Raw genomic sequence first — 24,327 nt, 5'->3', positions numbered from 1 at the left:
TGAAGAAGCTATGGGCAAATTAAAAAAAAAAAACAGCTTTGGCAAACCACACTCAAAATCTGCCAGGCCCCGACGAGAGGCCCCAGGACCCCCAGAGGACATGCTTTCTCTGGCCTCTCAGTTACAATAGGCTGTGGTCCTAAGCCCATTTTGCTTGGATCATAGCGAAGCGATTCATTCGGGATTTTCTGCTCACCTTCATCAGCCCGGTAGAAAGTCCAGCAGACTCATGTCCTACCATGTAATCACTTAGCTGTCACTGTGAAAACTCCACCCACGGCCTCTCCTGGCCATCCCTCACCCTCCAAGAGGCCACACAGGTCTGGACCAAGATGTGGGACTTAAGCTGAGAGCTTAGGCCAACCCATGGACTGACCAGTGGCCTAGGGCTATGGTCAGCAACGTGCCAAGAGTTGAACCCATCCGATTCCCGCTTTCGGGACTTGATTTGTAATATACATACAATTCACTACTTTAGCCATTTTTAGATGTACAGTTCGGTAGCATTAAGTACATTCACAGTGTTATGAAACTATCACCACCATCCATCTCCTGAATGTTTTCATCTTCCCTAGCTAAACTTTGTCCCCATTAAACAATAATCTTGGCCAGGCGCGGTGGCTCATGCCTGTAATCTCAGGACTTTGGGAGGCCGAGGCGGACAGATCACCTGAGGCCAGGAGTTTGAGACCAGCCTGGCCAACATGGTGAAACCCTGTCTCTACTAAAAAAAAAAAAAATACAAAAATTAGTCAGGCATGGTGGTGCACATCCATAGTCCCAGCTACTCAGGAGGTTGAGGCAGGAGAATTACTCGAACCCCGGGTGGTGCGGGTTGCCGTGAGCCGAGATTCCACCACTGGACTCCAGCCTGGGAGACAGAGTGAGACTCTGACTCAAGAAAAACAAAACAAAACAAAAACCAATAATCTCCTGTCCCTTAGCCCCTGGCAACCATCCCCAGCCCTGGCAACCACCATCCCATTTTGTTTCTCTCTGAGTTTGACCACTCCAGGTACTTCATATAAGTGGAATCATATATTGCATTTTCCTTTTGTGTTTGGCTTTTTTCATGTAGCATAATGCCCTCAAGGTTCATCTATGTGATGACAAGAATCAGAATGGCATCCATTACATGAACATACTACATTTTGTTGATCCACTTATCTGTAGATGGACATTTGGTTTTCCACCTTTTACCTACTACGAATACTGCTGCTACGAATACGAGTGTGCAAATATTAAGTCCCTGCTTTCGATTCTTTTGGGTACATACCCAGAAGTGGAATTGCTGGATCCTACAGTAATTCTGTGTTTCATTGTTTGAGGAACTGCCATCCCATCGTTCTGGGGATTTTTAACAGGAAAACAGAAATAACCAGGCAGATGGCAGTAGGTGCTGATGCTGAAAATCTGCCTCCTAAGAAGCTGGGAGGAAAGGCGGCAGGGCCGGGATGGGCGCTGGCAAGACAAAGCGGTAAAGAAGCAGAGTGTGAAGCAGCAGGAGGCAAGGCATGGAGAAGGATCTGCAGAGTGCTGGAAGTGGAAGCTCGGGTGGTAGCAAGAAAAGCGAGAGGCAGACGTGGAACACAGCTGGGGCTCGGGAACGGTGGAGCACTGGAGAACACGCTCCCTCACCCCTCCTTCCTGTGGACTTGCTTAAGGACACTTCTGCCTCCCCCAGCTCCCACATAGGTCAGCTTCCCCCAGGTGTCCACCAACACCTACCTGTCTTTACCATAAATCCCCAACATCTTAAGATAGCTTGCATTCACCTTTGCTCCTTTCACTGAATTAGCCAGTGGTTCACTTCTTTGAGTCCATTTCCTTATCTAAAAAATGGCAATAATTATCCCTGCCTTCCCTCACAGGGTGGTTTGGGGTTTAAAAGAGTCCATGCGTGGTAGCGGGAGCCTAGACTCCCAGCTACTCGGGAGGCTGAGGCAGGAGAATGGCATGAACCTGGGAGGCGGGGTTTGCAGTGAGCCGAGATCGTGCCACTGCACTCCAGCCTGGGCGACAGAGTAAGGCTCCGTCTCAAAAAAAAAAAAAAAAAAAAAAAAAAGGGGGGGGGGGAAACAAAAAAACAAACAAACAAAAAACAAAAGAGAGACCACGTATGTTAATAATGCCTTGGACATCATAAAATGCTATGCGTGGTAGTTACCATGACTTTTAGCTGGGGAGTTGTGTATCTGAGGCTCACATAAGCCCAAGCCATGTGTCTACACTTGGTAAGTATCCACTTACCGGATGTTGTTGTGATTGGCCTTAGGCAACTTTTCACAAGCATTCCATAGAGCCTGAAGCTTCTTGTCTTGCTCCTGGATACTGAGAAATTGATAGGAAAAGTCATTGGTTGAGCACGAATCAATAGTCTCATTGGAAATCATATTAACCAATCATACTATTTGATACCAACCATTGTAACTGACCATATCAACAAGCTAGCATTAAAAAATTTGGTTATTATTTACCCCTCTATGTTCTCCTTCTGTCTTGTCCTGTGCTATTTTAACAATGCTTCCTCTGCACACATCAGAGGCCCCAAGTGAATATGTGCCAGAGCCACAGACCTGCTCTGGTGTGACAGGGCTATGGGGTTGCGGGAGGACACAGACGCCAGTCAGGGAGCTCGGCCCATGGGCTATTCTGAACCTGTATTCTTCATGACTCCAGCATGGAAACAGATCACGTTAAGTGGCTTGCAATGATGTGTCCTTTTTGAGTTTCAGGCTGTCTTGCACTGTCCTGGTAATCCCTAACTTCAGCCCTTGCTTCCCTGGCTCCTCCTGGGACTCCCAGATGTCCGATCCTATGGCAGATCTGTCTGTGTCCTGCTGAGCTGGCCTGAAGTGCAATGTCTTGTTAAGGTGAGTGTTGGCCTCTGATGAAACTCAGCTTCATCACAGGTTCATAGTTATCAACCCAATAGCCCTGGGAGCTTTGAATCACAGAACCCAGACCAATTCAATCGAAATCTCTGAAAAAAAAGGTTCAGGCATTAGTATCTTTAAAAAGCTTCCCAGGACACAATGATGCACGCAGAGGGTTGGAAACCACTGTTCTAGGCAAAATTGCTTGGTTGAGAGGATGTGATCTTAGGTACTGCATGCATGTCATCCAGCGGCAGAAACAGGTTCTTGTTTTTCCCTGGTTCAAAGACACTGACCTCTTTGAGTCATCTGGATCATTCCTGTTTCTTAATGGAGACCCACATTTGCAAAAGAAGTGGGAACACAAGTATCTCTGGACAGGTCCTGAAGCACTGAGCTATCCTGCCTTTATCTAACTGTATATCATCAAGATCACTAATATATCCAATAAATAATAAGAGTGACAGATTCCATCAAAGGATATGTTCTCATTTGGCTTCATCCCTAGGACCACATTCTTGTCCTAGAGAGGCAAAAAGTGCTGCGGTTAAGTGTCAAGGCCCTGAAACCGACTCCTTGGATTCAAGTTCCCATTCTACCACTTATTAGCCAGCAGGTAACCTGTAGTTACATACCTGTTCGATACCTCAAACTCCTCAAATGTAAAACAGGAGAAACAGCACACCCCACTTCACAGAGTTCTTGTCAAAATTACATGAGTTAAAAACATATAATGAGCTTAAAACCATGTCAAGTCTCTAATAAGCACTCAATAAATGGTAACACTTGTGATTATTAATATGATGAAACGCAGCACTCCCTTTCCATAATGAGATAAAAGAGAACCATATATTCAGCCAGCCTTTTAAAGTGCATGATCTCCATTCTACTTTGGAAATAAAATAGCATTAGGCAACTTGATTGGAGTTGGCTTTTTCTGGCCCTACACATTGGAGCCTGGTTTCCCTTCCAGGTCAGGTGGGTCTCTTCCAGGCCCAGTTCTTGAAAAAGTAGAAGGAGCAGCATCAGACACATATTCCACTGTTGTTTCTGACGGGGGATGATAAACAACACCTGTTTCTCACGGTGTTGTTGAGAAACACACCAACAACTAAATCCCGTGACTAGAAATCTCTAGAAATCATTTCCTTTCACAGGCCCCCACCTTAGGTGGCTATTTGCTCTAGTCCCGCTCTCAGAAAACATTCTTCTCCCTCTTTCATCTCCCACCTGGACTCTCTCTACCCTCATCTCCACCATCTTTGCGCTGGTAGCAATTCTCCCACGCTGGTGTTGTGTGTTTGCTCGCTACACCGGTCCGTTCGCTCAGTAAAAGTACATTCCTCCAAACAATACTATCTACTTAAGACAGCTCTTACCTACGCCCAAGAGAACATACAATGCCATCCTGATGCATGCATAACTGAGGAAATAAGCCAGGACTCAAAAACCACGCGTAGGAGCCAGAGCATGTATCAGGGCTAGCGGGCTTTACCTGTTCCATGCAGCTGTACTCTTCCCGACACATTGCTACAGCCCTGCACCTGGCTCTGGGCTGCGGCCTCTCCCTTGGGCGCATCTTCAGGAGGGCAGAGAGAGAGGCCGCTGCCCACGTGTCATGACATGTGACCTCCCTTTAAGTTCATTATTACTTATTGTTAAAACATATTCAGTTATTATAGATGAGGGTAAAGACCCTGTGCCCACTCACTTGTCCTACTTTTCTGGCCAGAAGGAATCACTGCTGTCAGCCTATGTGAGCCCTTCCAGAATTTTCTTTCATACACTTACACACAAATATAGGTCCTTTCAAAATTCTATTGTTTTAAGTGTGCTGGGTGTTTATTTTCCTTTTTATAACAATAGAATGTCACAGGAGTCCTTGTTAACTTGCTTTCCTATCTGTTTATGTTAGCATGAACAACTCTACCTATTTTTAATTGCTCCAGAGTGTGCCATGGTACAGACACTCCACAGTTCACTTAGCCACTTCCCAACCCCCTTCTCCAATGAATCTTTCGTGACTTCTAGGCTTCTGCTATCTCAGATAATGCTACCATCAGTGTCCCTGGACCTGCCACCTTGGGCAAATGCGTAAGCACTCCTTCATGGCGAGATCAAGAAACGGGGTTGCAAGATCATCGGTTACATGCTTCTATAATTTCAGCACATACTTCCAAATAAACTGGAACTCACAGGACATTCCAAAACAAGGGGTACTCACTTGGAAGCCTGGATCCACTCATCATAGAGTTCAAAGGTCATAAGAGGTTCTGGCAACTCTCGGAGGTAAGATTTCAAAGCTCCTAGGCATGAATAAAATATTGGTCTGAACGGTTATGACATGGCAGAGACAAGACCCATCAGCCAGCACTGCCCACGTGGGTTTCATCTGGGGATGGGCCTCCTGACCACCATGTCAACAGCTAATGTTAGCTTCCTATGGAAATGCATATGAGGCTCTGACAGGGGACCTGGCCCCCCTTACTTCCTGCAATTACCTCGTCTTCCCTTGGCATGCAAGGAGGCCCTCCTTCAAGGGGCCACAGTACCCAGCCCTGAAACTGGGCACTGAGTGGACACATCTGAAGTGCACTGGGCAGCCACTGGCTCGAGTGTCCTGGACTTGTAGCCACACAGCCTCCCCACCCATCCCTTCCCTGTGAGCCTCCATGGCACACAGGAGCGCCCAAGAGGTGCCCACCTGCAATTGCGTGAGGGTCTGCCGAGTACTCCTGCACGTCCACCACGCAGCAGTCCAGGGCCGCTTTCAGCTTCTTCAGCTTGGAGGCAGAGGGGGCTACTCGGAAGAGTCCCTACCAGCAGGACAGAGGGTCAGCGCACAGCAACTCCAAGGTACAACAGCAAAGCGCGCAGACCCCACGACTGCCCGCTTCTTTTCTCCAGAACCTCTCAGATGCATTCGCCCAACACCATTTCCCAATGCCCTAGTTGCCTGCTTTCTCAATGTCTCCCTCTTTGCACATAAGCAGCTTCAGAGCAGGAACTTGTTGTGTCCCCACAGCCTCGTGCAGGGGTGGCTCATCACACTGGCTCAGTAGCTATTTAGAGGATAAATGAACCTTGGGCACTTAGACATCTTGTTCTTGTATGTGTAAGATAAATCTTGGAGAATAATTTGACTAAGACCTGGTCAGTCTGGTAAGTTGAATGTGAGACGGTCTACAGGGTGGGTGTGTGGGTGTGTTGGGAGGCACCAGGGCTATACTTTTGGTTTTGTTTTTGTTTGTTTTTTGAGACAGAGTCTGGCTCTGTTGCCCCGGCTGGAGTGCAGTGGCGTGATCTTGACTCAGTGCAACCTCCGCCTCCCGGGTTCAAGCAATTCTCATGTTCTGTCTCCCAAGTAGCTGAGATTACAGGCGCCCACCACCATGCTCAGCTACTTTTTTTGTATTTTTAGTAGAGATGGGGTTTCATCATGTTGGCCAGGCTGGTCTTGAACTCCTGATCTCAAGTGATCCACCTGCCTCAGCCTCCCAAAGTGCTGGAATTACAGGCGTGAGCCACAGCGCCTGGCCTATACTTTTAGTCTATGCCTTCAAAAGTTATTTTCAAATCACTGCCACGTCTTCCAAGTGAACCATTGCACCTTAGAGAGTGAAAGAGAGTTATGATGCGAAAGAGAAGAGGAGAGGACTGTGTGGAGGAGAAAATGAATGCAGATCAGAGTTGGAAAGAAACCATGTCACAGGTAAGTGACACATGGGTTAAAGACCTATCAGTTGGCCGGGCGCGGTGGCTCACGCCTGTAATCCCAGCACTTTGGGAGGCTGAGGCGGGCAGATCACAAGCTCAGGAGATCGAGACCATCTGGATAACGCGGTGAAACCCCGTCTCTACTAAAAATACAAAAAAAAATAGGCGGGTGTGGTGGCGGGCGCCTGTAGTCCCAGCTACTCAGGAGGCTGAGGCAGGAGAATGGCGTGAACCCGGGAGGCGGAGCTTGCAGTGAGCCGAGATCACGCCACTGCACTCCAGCCTGGGTGACAGAGCAAAACTCTGTCTCAAAAAAAAGAAAAAAAGACCTATCGGTTTCTGTTCCACCTTAGTTCCTTGCACTCAGTGATGCAACCCACAGGCTGATAAACAAGCAGGTAGAATAGTCCTTGCTCCTTTACTCTTTTATGGCCATAGAGACTTCCAATTTCCTTTAGAAAAAGTGTTTCCACTCTGGAATATTAAGCTTATGCCTTGCTAGGACCACTAACTCCCTTCTCAGTATAGGGTACATCAGATAAACAGATGTGCAAAGCTCTTTGGGCATATATGTGAGGAAGCTACATGAACGTTTGGACGAGTGTATCGGTAAGGCTGCTACGACAAAGACAGCAAGCTGCAGAATACATGAAAGGAGTCACTCAGATCTTCATAAAACCATGCCCTTGCCATGCAAGAAGAGCCAACAGGATTTGGTGATGGACAATGCCAAAGAGAAGGAAACAGCTGTCACAGACAAGGCTTTACATTTTTGATTGCGTAACTGAGAGAAGCATAAAAACTAGGAGGAGGAGGGGACTGTTATGTTAGCTAAGGAGTCCTGTTTCAGGGGCGTTAGAGGAAAGTGTGCATGGAAATGTTGAAGGATGGCAGTGAGCACGAGTGAAGCCTTTTCACAGGGGGAATCCTCACTGAGGCTGAGGAGCAGCTCTAGCGGGGCAGGGAGGGGACCATGGTGCTGAACAGAGGACCCTGAGGCCCCGTGGTCAGAGGCCAGAGGGGACCAGGGAGCCGAGGGAGCTAGAAGTTCTGTGGAGGGTTACATTAGTAACACCAGGCCAGTGGTGTGGCCCAAGAGGCTGGCAGTAAGTCATCAGATTTGGCAACCTGGGGGTCCCTGGGGATCCCGGAAGACAGTTTTAGCCCAGGGACGGGGCGAAGCAACACCAGAGGAAGATCTGTAGGTGGTGGCAAGGATGCAGGCGCTGCAAATGTTGAGAGCTATTTTAAGAAATTGGGTAGCATAAAAAACAAAACCAGAGAGATTGGGAAGAAATATGAGGCTGTGGCTGGGCTGAAAAGAGATATATTTTTTTAGGCTAGGGGAAACTTGAACCTCTTTGTTACTAAAACTGCTGACACAAAACAGGGAAAAATTCAAGTGAGACAGCGAGGTCTGTTGAGAAATGGAACAGCCCAGAAAGAGCAGAGACGGGAGCTGGGAGACATCAAAGGTACTGCTCTTCAAGAACCAGTTTATGTTGATTAGATATTTGATGATACTAATAGATTACTGTTATTTTTTGGGTATAATAATGTGTATATACATATATTTTTAGATGGAGTCTCGCTCTACTCTCCAGGCTGGAGTGCCGTGGCGTGATCTCGGCTCACTGCAACCTCCGCTTCCCAGGTTCAAGCCATTCTTTTGCCTCAGCCTCCCAAGTAGCTGGGATTACAGACACGTGCGCCACCACCAGCTAATTTTTGTATTTTTAGTAGAGACGGGGTTTCACGATGTTGGCCAGGCTGGTCTTGAATTCCTGACCCTAGGTGATCCGCCCTTCTTGGCCTCCCAAAGTGTTGGGATTACAGGTGTGAGCCACGAAGCCCGGCCTATTTTATTTTTAAACTAATTTCTTTTTATTTTTTTTTTTAGATAGGGTCTCACTATGTTGCCCAGGCTGGTCTTCAATTCCTGGGCTCAAGTGATCCTCCCACCTCAGCCTCCCAAAGTGCTGGGATTACAGGTGTGAACCACTGTGCTCAGTCAAAAACTGTATTTTAAAACATCCTCTATTTTATAGAGATACATATGCAAGTATTATAAATGAAATGGCATAATGTCTGGGATGTACTTCAAAATATCCAAGGCAGGGGTTTGGGGTCAGCAAATGGAGGCAGAAATGTAACAAAATTGCCCATAAGCTGAGTGTTAAGGTTCATTATTTTATCTTTATGTGTTTATGGTTTTCCATAATTTTTAAAAAATGATAGGAAAAAAAAAAGGTCCAGTTTATCTTTCTCCATAAAACTCTCTCTCAGGGATGGTACAGACCTTCTCGGTTTTAAATTGAGGCACGGTGCAGCGGCTCACGCCTATAATCCCAGCACTTTGAGAGGCCGAGGCAGACGCATTACCTGAGGTCAGGAGTTCCGGACTAGCCTGGCCAGCATGCTGAAACTCCATTACAGGCTCTGGGAGCCTGTAATCCCAGCTATTTGGGAGGCTGAAGCAGGAGAATCGCATGAACCCAGAAGGCAGAGGTTGCATTGAGCCAAGATCGCACCACTGCACTCCAGCCTGGGTGACAGAGCAAGACCCTGTCTTATAAGGTAAGCTAAGCTAAGCTAAGCTAAGCTAAAAAAAATTGATAACAAACATGCAAATGCCTGGCACATAAAATGTGCTAAAAACATACATTTATTCCCATTCTTTTTCGAATATCCAGCATCTAGAACAGGCTGGCCTACAGGAAGCATGCAACATACACCCGCACGCTCACTGGCTTCCTTCTCATCCACAGCCCTTACTTTGTCTGAGTCTCCCTTAGAGACTTACAGACTGTTTTACGTAAATTAGGCTTAACTGAGGGATGCTATGCTCATCTCCCACAATAAGTTTATAGTCTCCTGTCTCACTATCTCATACTTTGCTCAATAAAACATGTACAGCATGCCCTAAATAAATACTGATTGGCAAATCAGATCAAAGGAAGATGCAGGAAAAATATTCGAATAGTCTATGGAAGAAACCAAAGATGAGATGTATCTCCCAGGAAATGATTTACACAGCAATAAAACAACGCTTATCAAGAACTTCTTGGGCCAGGTGCAGTGGCTCATGCCTGTAATCCCAGCACTTTGGGAGGCCGAGGTGGGCAGATCACTTGAGGTCAGGAGTTCAAGACCAGCCTGGCCAACATGGTGAAACCTCGTCTCTACTAAAAATACAAAAATTAGCCAGGCATGCTGGCACACGCCTGTAATCCCAGCTACTCTGAGGCTGAGGCAAGAGAATCGCTTGAACCCAGGAGGTGGAAGTTGCAGTGAGCTGAGATCATGCAACTGCACTCCAGCCTGGGTGACAGAGCAAGACTCGGTCTCAAAAAGAAAGAAACAATTTCTCATAGACATTTTTTACACGTGGCTCTTAAAAAGTACTTTCTAATATATCTATCAATCATGTTTTCAGGATCTCTATAAAAGAGTTGTGATAAAAAAAGATTTAGAGCCTTAACGTTTAAAATTACCTAAAACTAGGTAACTTATTAAGCAAGAGGAAGAGGCAGAAGAGGAGGAGAAGGAAGATGAAGACGAGGAGGAGAAAGAAGGAGAAGTAGTAGTAATAGCAGCAGCAGGGCCGGGCGCAGTGGCTCATGCCTGTAATCCCAGTACTTTGGGAGGCCGAGGTGGGTGGATCACGAGGTCAAGGAATCGAGACCATCCTGGCCAACATAGTGAAACCCCATCGCTACTAAAAAAAAAAAAAAAAAAAATTAGCTGGGCATGGTGGCACACGCCTGTAAGTCCTAGCTACTCAGGAGGCTGAGGCAGGAGAATCACTTGAACCCGGGAGGCAGAGGTTACAGTGAACCAAGATAACGCCACTGCACTCCGGCCTTGCGACAGAGCGAGACTGTCTCAAAAAAAAAAAAAAAAAATAGCAGCAGAATGCCCAAATTATCCAAACATGTTAAACCAGAGGAAAGAATGGCTAGAATATGACCATCTGTTCCTCATCGTAATCCTCTCTTCTTGACAAATGAAGGCTCACGGTAAAAGGTAGGATCGATTTGTGTTCTGCAGAAGACGGGGCTGAGCCACTGTCTTAACCCATCAAGATTTGTGGGGGCTGGAGTGGAGATGGTACAGGAGGGAGGATCCTGTAGGCTCTGTCTCGTGCAAGAGGAGACCTGCCCGGGGCAGCGTGTGGCCATGCTCATCCCTACCTCCTCCTGCATCCCACACTCGAGCAGCATGGTCACACACGCCTCGATGGGGAAGGCAATCTCCCGGCCGCTGATGGTGAGGTGCTCCTCCAGCGGCTTCCCGAAGGAAGGCTTCTCCACCCAGGCCTCTGAGGGGAGGAGTGAGAAAGAGTCAGTCAGCTGTTCGCCAAGGTCACTCATGCTGGAATCTCGCTTTCCTTTGTCGTCCAGATTCTCCTGAGATTTCCAAAGAGAAGGAGGCCCAACTGAGCCTCCATTCTGTGGTTTTAGGGATAACAGGAGGACTGGGGCCAGGGGGCAGGGGATGGCCAGCCAATTGCGTTCAGGGCCACTGGGGTTAATGTTCTACGGGTACTCCTACACACCCCCGACTCAAGGCACCAGCTTGGAAGTAAGTCCTAAAGGCTCATCTATAGATGATCCTTTGGGCAGAGTGTAAGGGCCAACGACATACAGGGAATTCATCTCATCTGGGAAGCAGGCTTTCCAGCCCTCCCTTCTCCAGGGAAGGCCTGCACTTACCCTGTTGTGCTTTGATCTGAGGCAACACAGCCTGCAATAGTGTCAAGGACTTCCTGTGGTATTCAGCTTGCACTTCGATTAGCTGAGAAGACACAAGGCAAGCATCACCCTTAGCGAGGCGCAAGGACCCAGGCTGCCATGGCAAGCAAAGCGTTTTGCCGAAAGGTGCTTCCACATGGGGAAGGAGGTAGTCACCCGTTCCCTCCTCCAATCTACCTAAAATATTGAGCGTGCTTCCTCTTTAGCCTCCGTAACAACAAAGTCACTACAAGTGGAAATTTGGGAAGCAGGAGAACCAGAAAGGAACAGCGGGAGCTCTTCAGAGCTGGAACGTGGCTTAGAAAGCTTGCCTTCATCACCACCCTTCCTCCGGTGGCACCCCACCCTCAGTGCAAAAGGCAACAAAGAAAGGGGCAACCGTAGCAAACATAAACGGAAAACACATTTAGAAATACATTTGCTGAGCCAGGTGTGATGGCTCATGCCTGTAATCCCAGCTACTCAGGAGGCTGAGGCTGGAGGATCACTTGAGCCCAGGAAATTCAAGACCAGCTTGGGCAACATAGCAAGACCCCATCTCTTAAAATACAAACAAATTTGTTTAAATAAATATGAAAAATAATTGATTTATGAGATATGTACGAGTTAAATATCATTAATTTGTACACATCTTTTGTTTCTGCAAAGTTAGTTTAACACATCACTGATCAGAAAACTTGTGGCTTGATGTGCAATCTTCTTCAAATACCCTGGAGGTGAGATTGCTTTGGTGAAAATGATGCAGTCCAAAGAACAAATTCCTTCAAAGTATTCTATTTTGACCATATGATTAGTTAAAAGTGGCCAACATGTTGATAAGAGCAGATGAAACTCATGAACACTAATTACTTCCTTTGATTACTGAATCCTCCTGTCCCTTCCCCAAAACTGGGCATGTATAAGGAAAAGAGAGGAAATTAATCTGTTTGAGGGCTTGTTGTGGAGGGTGGACACTAATATCCTTAAGTAAAATTAAAGTAAAACTAATATGAATTTTTAAAAAAATCAGAATATTGAAATAAATGGTACCCAAATGACAATTAGGCTCTCTTTCCAAGTCTAAATTGTAACGTCTAATGTCAAACTAATGTAAAACTCTAATGCCTTAGAGTTTCTAAAATTAAATATTAGCTTCATGAATACAACCAATGGAACACACCTGAAAAATTTCTACTACTTTAAAATAAACTTTCCACCAGGCACAGTGGCTCATGCCTATAATCCCAGCACTTTGGGAGGCTGAGGCGGGTAGATCACGAGGTCAGGAGTTCCAGACCAGCCTGGCCAACATAGTGAAACCCCATCTCTACTAAAAATACAAAAATTAGCCAGGCGTGGTGGCATGCACCTGTAGTCCCAGTTACTCGGGAGGCTGAGGCAGGAGAATCATCTGAATCCGGGAGGTGGAGATTGTGGTGAGCTGAGATTGCACCACTGCACTCCAGCCTGGGCAACAGAACGAGACTCCATCTCAAAAAATAACAATAAAAAAAAAATTAAATAAACTTTCCAAGTTGGAAGTAATGCATATCAACTCCTTTTCCAGTAGAAGCGGCTTCTCTGCATTCTGAACCACTAATGAAATGTTGGAAAATTGCTAACAGCCCACAGTTGTTCCACCATACTTATCAAAGCATTTTAAACTTTGCAGAATTTCTTGTTTTTCCTCTCTTTACCTTCCCTCCTTATCATTCCTTTCCTTCCCCGATTATATATCAAGAGCTTTTAGGTCTTAGCCTTTTATTCCCAACTTTAAAGGCAGGTGAGCATAACTGATCGTTTTTATTTGAACTTTTTTCTCTCTCAAAGTTTTCTAACTTGCTTTGCATTTACCCTGGTAAACAACCTGGGCCTTAATTATCTGCACCAGTTTATTCAAGTTTAGATGACTCAGATCCTGTTTCTTACTGTCTAAATCACTTTGATTGGTGAGAGGCAGGCAAAGAGGCCACATCAATCATCATTTACCTATCAGTCACTGTCTTTCATAAAAATCTAGATTAAAAAAAAAAATGTGCTGGGTGAAGGAATTGCCTTCCTATCTCAAGCCCCTTGTTAGTACAGACCACAGTTTCTTAATGTCAGCCCTACTGACATTTTGGACTGGATAATTCATTGGTGTGGGGGCTGTCTTGTGCATTGTAGGATATTTACAAGCATCTCTGGCCTCTGCCCTCTAAATGCCAGTAGCACCTCCCTCCACAACTGTGATAATCAAAAATGTCTCCAGATATTGCCAACTGCCCACCAGGGGAAAGAGCAAAATCAATCCTGGTTGAGAATCACTGGACTGAGTTGCAATAATCCCGAGGGATGGGAGTGAGTTTGATTCTAAGGTTTTTGGAGAAATCCATATCAGGAGCATGGCAGGATTTATTCACTAGTAAAATGGTCAAAGTTCCCACCTTTTTCTATGATGTGTTCAACTAAGGGACTCTTAATTCCATGCCCACATTCCCTTCTCCTACGAACAGCCTTTAAGCAATCTCACCTTTCTGGGCACTTACCGTTTGAAAGTAGTTTGCATAGTCAATTTCTTTGGCCACAAAACTGTACATGTCGGCTGAGAGCTGGTCCTGTGCAAGGCAAAATATACAACCAAGGTAAAACATAAACCAATGGAGAGTGGCTAATGCATACGTCAACACATCATAGGGGAAAGAGTCTTAAACACTGCTTAATCTCAATTTTAATAATGCTTGATATGTTACAAGTTTCCCATGAGCATTTCCATACTTGTCAACCACAGCTCTGAAGAATGTGTAAGCTTGCAAAGAACACCTAGGTCAGTCATTTCCCCAGAGATTTTGACATGTGGACCACAGCTAGAGTGAAAGTCAAAGTTGGTGTAGAGGACTGATGTGCAAATTAGTTCCATCCATCTTTATAGCTTGTGCCCCCCAATTCTGAAGCAAGCTCCAAGTACGCATTGTGCTACTGCTCTTTTGATAATGCCATTTCTTCTCTTTGATCCTTCCACTGGTCTGCTTCCCTTCATTCTCAATACTGACTCAATACTGACTGGTTGATCACAAGCATATGGGAAAGAGATGGAAATGCACCAGCTTGGAGGAAGCTTGGATAAGACAGGTGCACAGGGAAAGGATTGTTGACTCAAAACTTGGCAACATCTGGACTCCTGCAATACTGCACACAAATCTAATGGTGCAGTATTAGATTCAGTTGTCCATGAGATTAGATGACCTAATGCTGCACTGAAATCTGGAATGTTTTGTCCTCCAAGGAGAACAGTTTTCAGTTCTATGGAATCACTCATAGCATGGCATAATAGAAGTACATTTTGAGCGGAATGCAGACTGTCATTAACCGTATTTTTGAGCACGTCACTTGTCCGAACTTGCTTGCTCAAGTCATACGATCTCTAAGGTTCCTCCTTGTGCAGCCGCTCTAGGATGGAGATCCTTAGAAGAGGCACTTAGTTGAGGAGAGAAGAGTCTATGTGTTCAGGTTGGGGCAAACATGGCAACAGCACAAGAGCGCTGACCTAGATGCTGAACCAATGAAAGCAGGTAACTATATGCATCAGGAAGAGCCTGTTTCATGAAACCCCAAGCAATCTGCACCAACCCCATAACCCTCAGTCTCTCTAGCTGCTAATTAAGCCTATTCTTATTAAGAACACTGGGATGTGCAGGAGCAATCTGTTTCCTTTTCAGTATCTGTGACAGGCAAGCAATTGCTGAGAACATCATTCAAGAGTTCTTGTACACAAGGCAACAGAACAGAGTCACAGAGTTAAAAGAGGAAATGTGTTCTCTAGAGAGCTTGAAGTACAGATTAGACAATGCTATGCTTGGTCCAGTCTCACAGAATAAGGAAAGAGTAAAGGAAATTAACATTCTAGATGCCAGGCACAATGTTACAAGGAATTCTCTTCTAACTCTCTTAGGTTAAGTATTGAATTTCCAATTTCAGATCTGTAGGTAGCAGGAGATCAAGGATCTTATCTGTTTGTCACCCACTGTCTCAAAGTGTTTAGCATAGCAGGGGTGCCACAACTATTTGCTGAATGAACAGATGAAAAAAAAATTAAGGTTCAAGGATGGTAAATTTCCCAAAGAATAATAAAATGGGCTCAAAGATCACCTCGGCTCCATTTCACCAGAGGTCCCTTAAATAAATGCTTTGTAGGCTGCCAAGTTGGGAATCAACCTTATCTGTCTTCCCTGCAGCAGCTGTGCTCAGGAGATGTCCATCACCAGCCAGCCAGCTGGAGGACGATACTTCAAGTCAGAGAAAAACAGAGTTAAGTGATACAAATGGCTCAGTAGACAGAGGAAAGGAAGGGAGGGCCTGAAGGACTAAACGTTGCATCAAATACACCTTCAACAATTTGGCATCTGTCCTTCTCTCACTGATGACCCTACAAAAATCTATATGTGCCCTCAGGAAGAAGAAAGGATTTTTAAAGGCATGATTGGACTACTGTGCTATTAAGCTAACAATATAGATTCTAAAAAAAAAAACACACTTCAAGTAAGAAGGAAACTATAAATCAAATTCTCACTTGTCTAAATCATTAGCAAATTTTCTTTATAAAGGTAAAAAACCCTTTCATCATTAATCACCAGAATTTAATGCATTTTGAAAAATCACGTTTTCCAATTTTACAACTAATCCACACTCAGAAAAATTAAAAAGTAACCAAATTAACCTATAATCCCACCAGGCAGCTTTTTTTTTTTTTTTAATTTATAGCTAACCAAATGTCCCAGAACTGTTCATGAATTGAGCAGACTGCTCTATGGTATGAAAATGTCTTATTTATCAGATGAAACCACATTGTATTTGGATTTTCTTCATGCTGCAATGTCTTTTTTTCACTGATCTATAAATTTCTGAAATAGTTCCTAAGTTTTAATCATGTGACTGTATAATGTATTTTAAGAGCTAGTAATTCAAAGCTCTAGTAATTCTTCCACATTAACTTTTGAAATCTTTTTTCATTCTTTGAAAAACTTACTACAATTATATCTACTTACTACAGTACTAATCAAATTAATTCTGGGAAATTCAAAGTGTTTATAATATTAACTCTTCTAATCTAGAAACAACTCTCAATTTTATAATGTCTTCTTGTTGTCAAAGATTGTCTTCTTGTCAAATCTTGTTAGCAATATTTACAATTCATGAGTTTGTGGTAGAATAGCTCATGATTTTATGGTAGATTTTTTTTTTTTTTGCTCAGGCTGGAGTGCAGTGGTGCAATCTTGGCTCACTTGCAACCTCCGCCTTCCAGGTTCAAGCGATTCTCCTGCCTCAGCCTCCTGAGCTGTGACTACAGGCATGTGTCACCATGCCCAGCTAATTTTTGTATTTTTAGCAGAGACAGGGTTTCACCATGTTGGTGAGTCTAGTCTCGAACTCTAGAATCTCAGGTGATCCGCCCACCTCGGCCTTCCAAAGTGCTGGGATTACAGGCATGAGTCACCACACCTGGCCAATGGTAGAATTTTAAATATTCTGTTGTTTAAAAAAACCTCCAAGGTATTTATAAATACTGGTCTTTTAAATAATTTTTCTTGGTGAAAAGCACACCTTGATTTTTATTGCTGACTTCCAGTTTCTGGTCCAGCATGTAAGGGGCTTGGAAGTCAGTCCTAACAGGTAAAAAGCTGAAAAAACTGAAACTCAACAACTCTTAGATTTGGCAGAGAAGTGAGTTCATAGAGCAAACTGCTGCCCTGAAAATTGGAGACACAGGCAGACAAACGCAAGAATTACAACTCACTGAAACAGAAAGCTACCAGCAGAAACCTCAGCCAAAATCAGTACTGGGGCAGGAAAACCAATACTGTAATTGACTAATTGATGGAGGCCCAGCATGGACAAGTCTGAAAGTTAAATCCTCCAGGGGGACCCACTTTTACCTCTAGGAGCTCTAGGACCAGGTTCTCACAGGGAATTTCAGAGAAAATTCCTCTCCTGCTTTCAGCGCTGGGAGGAAAAAAGGAGTCATTTTGAAATATACTAGAGTACTCCATCCTTAACAAGGTCTGCCCTACAGAGAAATTATTTTACCAAAGCCTATGGGGCTTTTGAAATTGCCTAACCTAGCAGGAGGAAGGGAAATACTCAACTCCAACCCACTCTAACCATTCTGTCCCACCTAAGAAAGGAATAATAATAATTAAAACAACAACAACAACAACAAAATGAGAGGCACTGGTGAAATTCACAGCCCTAAGGCACAGGCTCACCAAAGAGATCTATCACAGCACTATGAATGCTTCCCCTTCTCCCACAGCTTACCATATCTCCAAAGAACTATGTACCACTCTTTATTTTATAACACATCATGTCCACCTTTCAACAAAAAATTACAGATACAGTAAAAGGCAAAAAACAAAGAGACTGAACAAGGATCAGAACCTTAATTGAAATGGCCAAAATCCAAAATACTGACAACACTAAATGCAGGCACAGATGTGGAGCAACAGAACCTCTCATATATTGCTGGTGGGAATGCAGAGTAGAGTCCCTTTGGAAGACAGTAGGACAGTTTCTTACAAAACTAAACATACTCTCACCATATGATCCAGCAATTATGCTCTTTGGCACTTGCCCAAATGAATGGAAAATGTATGTCACACAAAAGCTTGCATGTGGACGTTTACAGCATTTTGTTCATAATTGCCCAAACTTGGCAGCCACAAAAATGTCCTTCAGTAGGCGAATGGATAAACTGTGGTATATCCAGACAATGAAATATTATTCAGGGCTAAAAAGAAATATGAGTTGTTAAGCCATGAAAAGACTTGAAGGAAACTGAAATGCATATTACTACGTGAAAGATGCCAGTCTGAAAAGGCTACATACTGTAGGATTCCAGCTATATGACTTTCTGGAAAAGACAAAACCATGTAAACAATAAAAAGACCAGTGGTTGTCAAGGGTCGGCAGGGAGGAATAAATAGGAGGAGCACAGAGGATGTGGGGACAATGAAATTTTTCTCTAGGATACTACAATGGTGGATACAGTCGCATACATTTGTCAAAGCTCCCAGAATATACAACACTAGGAGTGAACCCCTGAGTAGACTATGAACTATGGAAGACAATGATGCGCCAATATAGGTTTATCAATTGTAACAGACTCTACCACTGTGTGTGTGATGTTGACATTGGGGGAGGCTGTGTGTGTTTATGGGCCAATGAAATATATGGGAGGTCTCTTTATATTCCACTTAATTTGGCTGCAAAATTAGAAGTGCTCTAAAAAATAAAGTTTACTGATTCAAGAAGGTTTGTGTAAAAAATCATTTCAAAGGTTAAAAAAAGCGCAAAATCTCTGTTTTTCAGAATCACAGATTTGAGACAGAGATCTCTGATGCAGGTCAATTTTATTTTTCTATGCTCTTCTGATTTGTTTTGCTTGTTTTTCAGGATCTCCTATTATCTGTACCTTGGTTTTCCATTATCTTCAACATCTGTCATCTTTTCTTTCATTCTTTTTGGCTCTCACCTTAACATTCTAGAAGAAATTCTCAAATTCTTCTCTACATCATTGGCTTACCTTTCTGCAGTGTCAATTCGGTTGTTGACTAAAATCGATGCCATACCTACATTATTTTTCTACTTAAAAAAATATTTCCTAATCTCATTCAGTTCCCTTTCCACTTTACTTGACAATTTTATCTCACCTTTATCTATTGGTGCCTAAAATCCACATTCCCTTGATTTCTTCTTTTTTTTTTTTTTTTTTTTTGAGATGGAGTCTCACTCTGTTGCCCCAGCTGGAGTGCAATGTTGCGATCTCAGCTCACTGCAACCTCCACCTCCCAGATTCAAGTGATTCTCCTTCTTTGGCCTCCCAAGTAGCTGGGATTATAAGTATGAGCCACCACACCCAGCTAATTTTTGTATTTTTAGTAGAGATGGGGTTTCACCACGTTGCTCAGGCTGGTCTCAAACTCCTAACCTCAGGTGATCCACCTGCCTCAGCTTTCCAAAGTGCTGGGATTACAGGTGTGAGCCACCGCGCCTAGTCCATATGCTCTTTAGTCGTATTTGAGGCACCAAGACATGCTGTCTGAAATTTATTGTTATCATATGTAAATACTTTTTAAAAGTGTTCTATTTTTGCATACTTTATTATTATCGTCAACATGGAAAAATAATCTATTCAGGATTATTTTTTGACCTTAAAATGGTAAGTATCTCTTTCCTGCCCCTCCCGCCCACTCTGATAGAATCTTCTCAGACCTAAGTTCTGTCTGATATAAATTTAGTGACTCAGATCTTGTGGGGCTGCTGCTATAGAGGATGCATGCGGTCAACTTCAGAGATCATAATAAAAATTATTTTAATTTGTTGAAGTAAACAGACCAGGGAACATCTCTTTGTACATGATGTCTTCTGTCCTCCATGTTAGGTAAATGATCTGGCTGTGCCCAAACTCCTTGTGGTACTACTGCCTGACACGCCAAGGAAGGTCCCAGCCGTGTGTCAGGAAAATCCACACCAGTGGAAGCTCTGCCACCAGTTGGCTTCTCACTGGGTGTGGCCATGCTTGCCCATAGGTCTGCCGGGCTAGATGCTTTTGGCAGAAGGGATTCCAAGTAACATAAATGCTTTTCGACCATTCCACAGCCTTCCAAATTAGAGAGTAGTCATGGGTTCTTCCAGGATCTCATTTACTTCCCATGACATGGCACTAATTTTGTAATAAGGAGTTGTAGGTTCAGACTCAAGGTTGCCTTTTAGTCTAACAATATATGTGCTCTTCAGATTATAGGGAGGAAAAAATGAGCTAGACATCTGTCTTTCTGTTGTTGTCTTTCCCAGACTCAAGTTTGATTTTCAAAAAGGAAAGATTATACATCGAAGAAGAATAAAATAGAAAAGAAGAGATACAAACTAAAAGAGAGAGACGACAAGGCTAAATGAGAAAAACAGAGATGTGAGTGAAGCAAGGATAAGAATTTATGTGAGGAAATATGCGGAGATAAAAGCAGGAAAGGTGATGATGGAAAGTGTCACCTTACAGTGAAAATCCTAAGACTGCAGCCAGTCTCCTGTACAAAGCACAACAAAACTGACACTGCTGTCGCCAAGTGGATTAGGTTTGTAGTCACTGTCCTCTATTATTACATCATTGCTCACGGGTCCTTCTTCACTTTCTCTCCTCTTACTGAAAAATTATCAACTACTTATACTTCCTTGGATATATTGATTCAGGGGTCTTTTATAGAAAGCCTTGGGAAGAAAAGAGAAAGCAGGTACTACTTATGAAGAGTTGGGCTTGTCTCGTCTTGAAATAGGGAGCAAGGCAGGGTTTGGATGGGCTTCTGAAAGAATACAGGCAGGCAGTGCTGCACCTGCAAGCCTGCCTGAGGTCTCAGTGGGTTTTGTCTTATGGAACCCACCTTGACTTGGCTTTCCTGGTGGGCTAAATCTCTCTGGGTCCCAAAGATCTGGGGAGCTCTGCTTGGTCCTCAAAAAAGAGGAATCAGATTACTACTTCATTAACTTTCAGTCTACAAATTTGCACTTGGCTGATTTGCCACAATATAGGAGATCCTAAACACTTGCCTGCTGAGGAAATACAAAATGATGAAGAGATTCCATTCAAGGAACCCCAGCAAGGGGAGGTAGGAAGACCAAGGTAGATATTTAAAACAGTTGGCAATCAGCAAAGTAAAAATAAAAGAATAATCAGAAGAGAACTTTAACAAAATCAGCACTGAGCACTCTCAAGGAGATCAGCTCAGCACACAAATGAGACTCCCTTGAGCACAAAGTAGGGTTTCATGAACTGGATGTGATCATTTCAAAGTTCATATATTAAAATGGATGTAACAGACTAGCCAAGATAACTACAAAAAAAGGAGTGGGGGCTACCTTACTGAAGATTGTATTTGCTATGAAATCATTAGAATAGAAACTGCATACTATTGTCTCAGGAGCAGGCAAACAGATTAATGAAAGATAGAGTCCAGAAATAAATTTGAGTAATTAGATAGTGAAATTTCACGTCAGGGGGAGGTAGCTTATTTAACAAATGATGCTGGCATAAATGACGATCCATCTGAAAAAAAAAAAAAAAAAAAAGAAACCCCAACCTCACATCATATACAAAAATAAATTTCAGATGTATTAAAGTGTATAAAATAGGTGTATAAAATGAATTTAAAACTTTAACATAAAATTAAAGAAGAAAAATCACTTAACTTTTGCATAGAAGATGCCTAAAGGGCTACCCAGGATCTTTTCCCATGCAAAGGAAACACATTATTAAATTTTTAATGGTAGATGTCAACATAAAGTCAAAAGACAAATGGCAGACTGGAAAAGGTATCTGCAGCACAGCAGGCAGAAAAAAGTTTAAAACTGCTGATATATAGAGAATTTTTATAAATTGATATTTCAGAAAAACAATGGAAATACTGGGCCAATTGCCAATGCAAATAGGCAATTCAACAAATTAAGAATGCGTATAAATACATGAAGAATGTCCAGTAAATACATGATACTCATCGCCATTTATATTCAGGGAAATTAAGAACACAATAGTGAAGAGGTAGTTTTTCTTCCCTCACCAAATTGGCAAAAACTGAAAATAGGAGCAACATACATTAGAAGATGAAGGAAAATGTGCAGTTTTATATACTGCTGGTGGAAATGTAAAATGCAATTTCCTTTTCACAGAAGTAAACTGTCAATAGCTATGAAAATTTAAAAATGTATGCATAGACGCTGACCCAAAAATGTCACTTCTTGGAATCTATTCTATAGAAAAAAAATTACCAGGGTATAAGGATATACATATAAGTATATATTTATTGTATCATTTTTGGGAATGCCAAAAAATAAAACAAAAACACACCAGTTTGAACATCCATCAATAGGAAAATAGCTAAATAAATCGTGTGTGTGTGTGTGTGTGTGTGTGTGTGTATCCCTACTGTGGAATATCACGCAATTTATAAAAAAGACTAAGTTACAATTACAGCTACTAACCTAGAGAGATGTTCAGGATGTGGTGTTAACTGAGAAAAGTAAATGGCAGATTAATATAAACAATATGACCATTTTATTAAAAACAAACATATAGGCCAGGTGTGGTGGCTCATGCCTGTAATCCTAGCACTTTGGGAGGCTGAGGTGGGCAGATCACCTGAGGTCAGGAGTTTGTGACCAGCCTGGCCAACATAGCGAAACGCTGTCTCAACTAAATATACAAAAATTAGCCAGGAGTGGTGGCGTGCGTCTGTAGTCCCAGCTACTCGGGAGGGTAAGGCATGAGAATTGCTTGAACCCAGGAGGCAGAGTGAGCCGAGATCGTGCCACTGTACTCCATCCTGGGTAACAGAATAAGACTCTGTCGGGCCGGGCGCGGTGGCTCAAGCCTGTAATCCCAGCACTTTGGGAGGCCGAGACGGGTGGATCACGAGGTCAGGAGATCGAGACCATCCTAGTGAACACAGTGAAACCCCGTCTCTACTAAAACTACAAAAAAAACTAGCCGGGCGTGGTGGCGGGCGCCTGTAGTCCCAGCTACTCGGGAGGCTGAGGCAGGAGAATGGCGTGAACCCGGGAGGCGGAGCTTGCAGTGAGCTGAGATCAGGCCACTGCACTCCAGCCTGGGCGACAGAGCGAGACTCCGTCTCAGAAAAAAAAAAAAAAAAAAAAAAAAAAAAGACTCTGTCTCAAAATAAAACAAACACAAAACAAAAACAAACATATAAATAAGTAGAAAAATGCTATCTATGACTGCGTATGATTATGAAGAAAAGTTTGGAGTATGATATCACAGGTGTTATCTAGCACTGGCTTCCTTATCCTTATAACTGTTATGACTGCTTGGCACCTAACAAAATGCACTGTCATAACGAAGTCTTAACAAATATTGGCGGCGAGGTTTCTATCCTGTTTGGAAACAGAAAGTTTGCTGGACAGGAAGGGGGAGAATATTAGCATTTTTCTTTATATATTTTTGTATTTTTTTAACTGATTATGCTGAGCGTGTACTATTAATCTTTGAAGAGGAAATGAATATATTTTTGGCACAATAGCAAATACAAGAAGCAAGACAGGAATGGATAAAGCTACTGAACTTTTATTCTGATCTATTTGGATATTCACATCCAGCATCCCTGCTTACCACTACCCTCTCTTCTCTATTGAAAAAGAAATTAAAAGAAAAAAGAATTCTTAACAGAGGAACATAGATCTATGGTAGATAAAGAATGCACAGTAGGCCAGGCATGATGGCCCATGCCTATAATCCCAGCACTTTGTGAGGCCGAGGCGGGTGGATCACCTGAGATCAGGAGTTCATGACCAGCCTGGCCAATATGGTAAAACCCTGTCTCTGCTAAAAATACAAAAAAAATTAGCCAGGCATGGTGGTGCACACCTGTAATCCCAGCTACTTGGGAGGCTAAGGCAGGAGAATTGCTTTAACCCAGGAGGCGGAAGTTGCAGTGAGCCGAGACTGTGCCATTGCCCTCCAGCATGGGCAACAAGAATGAAACTCTGCCTCCAAAAAAAAAAAAGAGAAAATAATAAAAAAAGAATACACAGTAAAAATGAAATTGCAAGGAGAGAATAATTATGCTCCAGGAATACCACACATGCCAGATATTTGGCATTTATGCAGGAGTTCAAATAACAAATCAGCTGCACTCACAAAAAATCTTGCTTGTGAAGTACTAGTCTTACTTTGCTTGGTTCCATAGTACTGTTGGCTGGGAGACAGTGAATTCTTTAAAAATCTTTCCATGTTTCTAATTCTAGAGAGAAATTCTCTCTGATTCTGAATGTCACCTGAATGCAAGGTCAAAGCCACTTGCACAGGGTGGCCGTAAGAGAAAAAGCCAAAGGACAAGCTAAGACTAGACAGAGCCATGAAAAACAGAGATGTCCACAGGCAAACGGGTTATTCTCCTTCAAAACTGGATGTGATTAAGACAGGTTCCCAGAATAGTTACAGAAATGTGATGTTTTTGTTCCTT

The 24,327-nt window shown here is 43.3% G+C and overlaps 1 protein-coding gene across 2 annotated transcripts in view; it reads right to left on the bottom strand.

The window, feature by feature from the left end:
- ARHGAP44 (Rho GTPase activating protein 44) overlaps positions 1-24,327 on the bottom strand; it is a 203,141-nt gene that overhangs the window by 37,632 nt on the left and 141,182 nt on the right. For both annotated transcript variants that reach the window (XM_015118630.3, XM_002800295.4), the window contains exons 8-13: positions 13,855-13,923; positions 11,309-11,390; positions 10,787-10,914; positions 5,581-5,692; positions 5,101-5,182; positions 2,251-2,331 (exon numbers count right to left, since the gene is read on the bottom strand). In XM_015118630.3, coding sequence (XP_014974116.1) covers positions 2,251-2,331; positions 5,101-5,182; positions 5,581-5,692; positions 10,787-10,914; positions 11,309-11,390; positions 13,855-13,923 — 554 coding nt within the window. The remainder of the gene's footprint in view (positions 1-2,250; positions 2,332-5,100; positions 5,183-5,580; positions 5,693-10,786; positions 10,915-11,308; positions 11,391-13,854; positions 13,924-24,327) is intronic.

The sequence above is a fragment of the Macaca mulatta genome, chromosome 16, assembly GCF_049350105.2.
Source record: "Macaca mulatta isolate MMU2019108-1 chromosome 16, T2T-MMU8v2.0, whole genome shotgun sequence".
Classification (NCBI taxonomy): Eukaryota; Metazoa; Chordata; class Mammalia; order Primates; family Cercopithecidae; genus Macaca; species Macaca mulatta.
The sequence above is the reverse complement of the archived record's forward strand: the minus strand, read 5'-3'. Positions and strand labels throughout refer to the sequence as shown.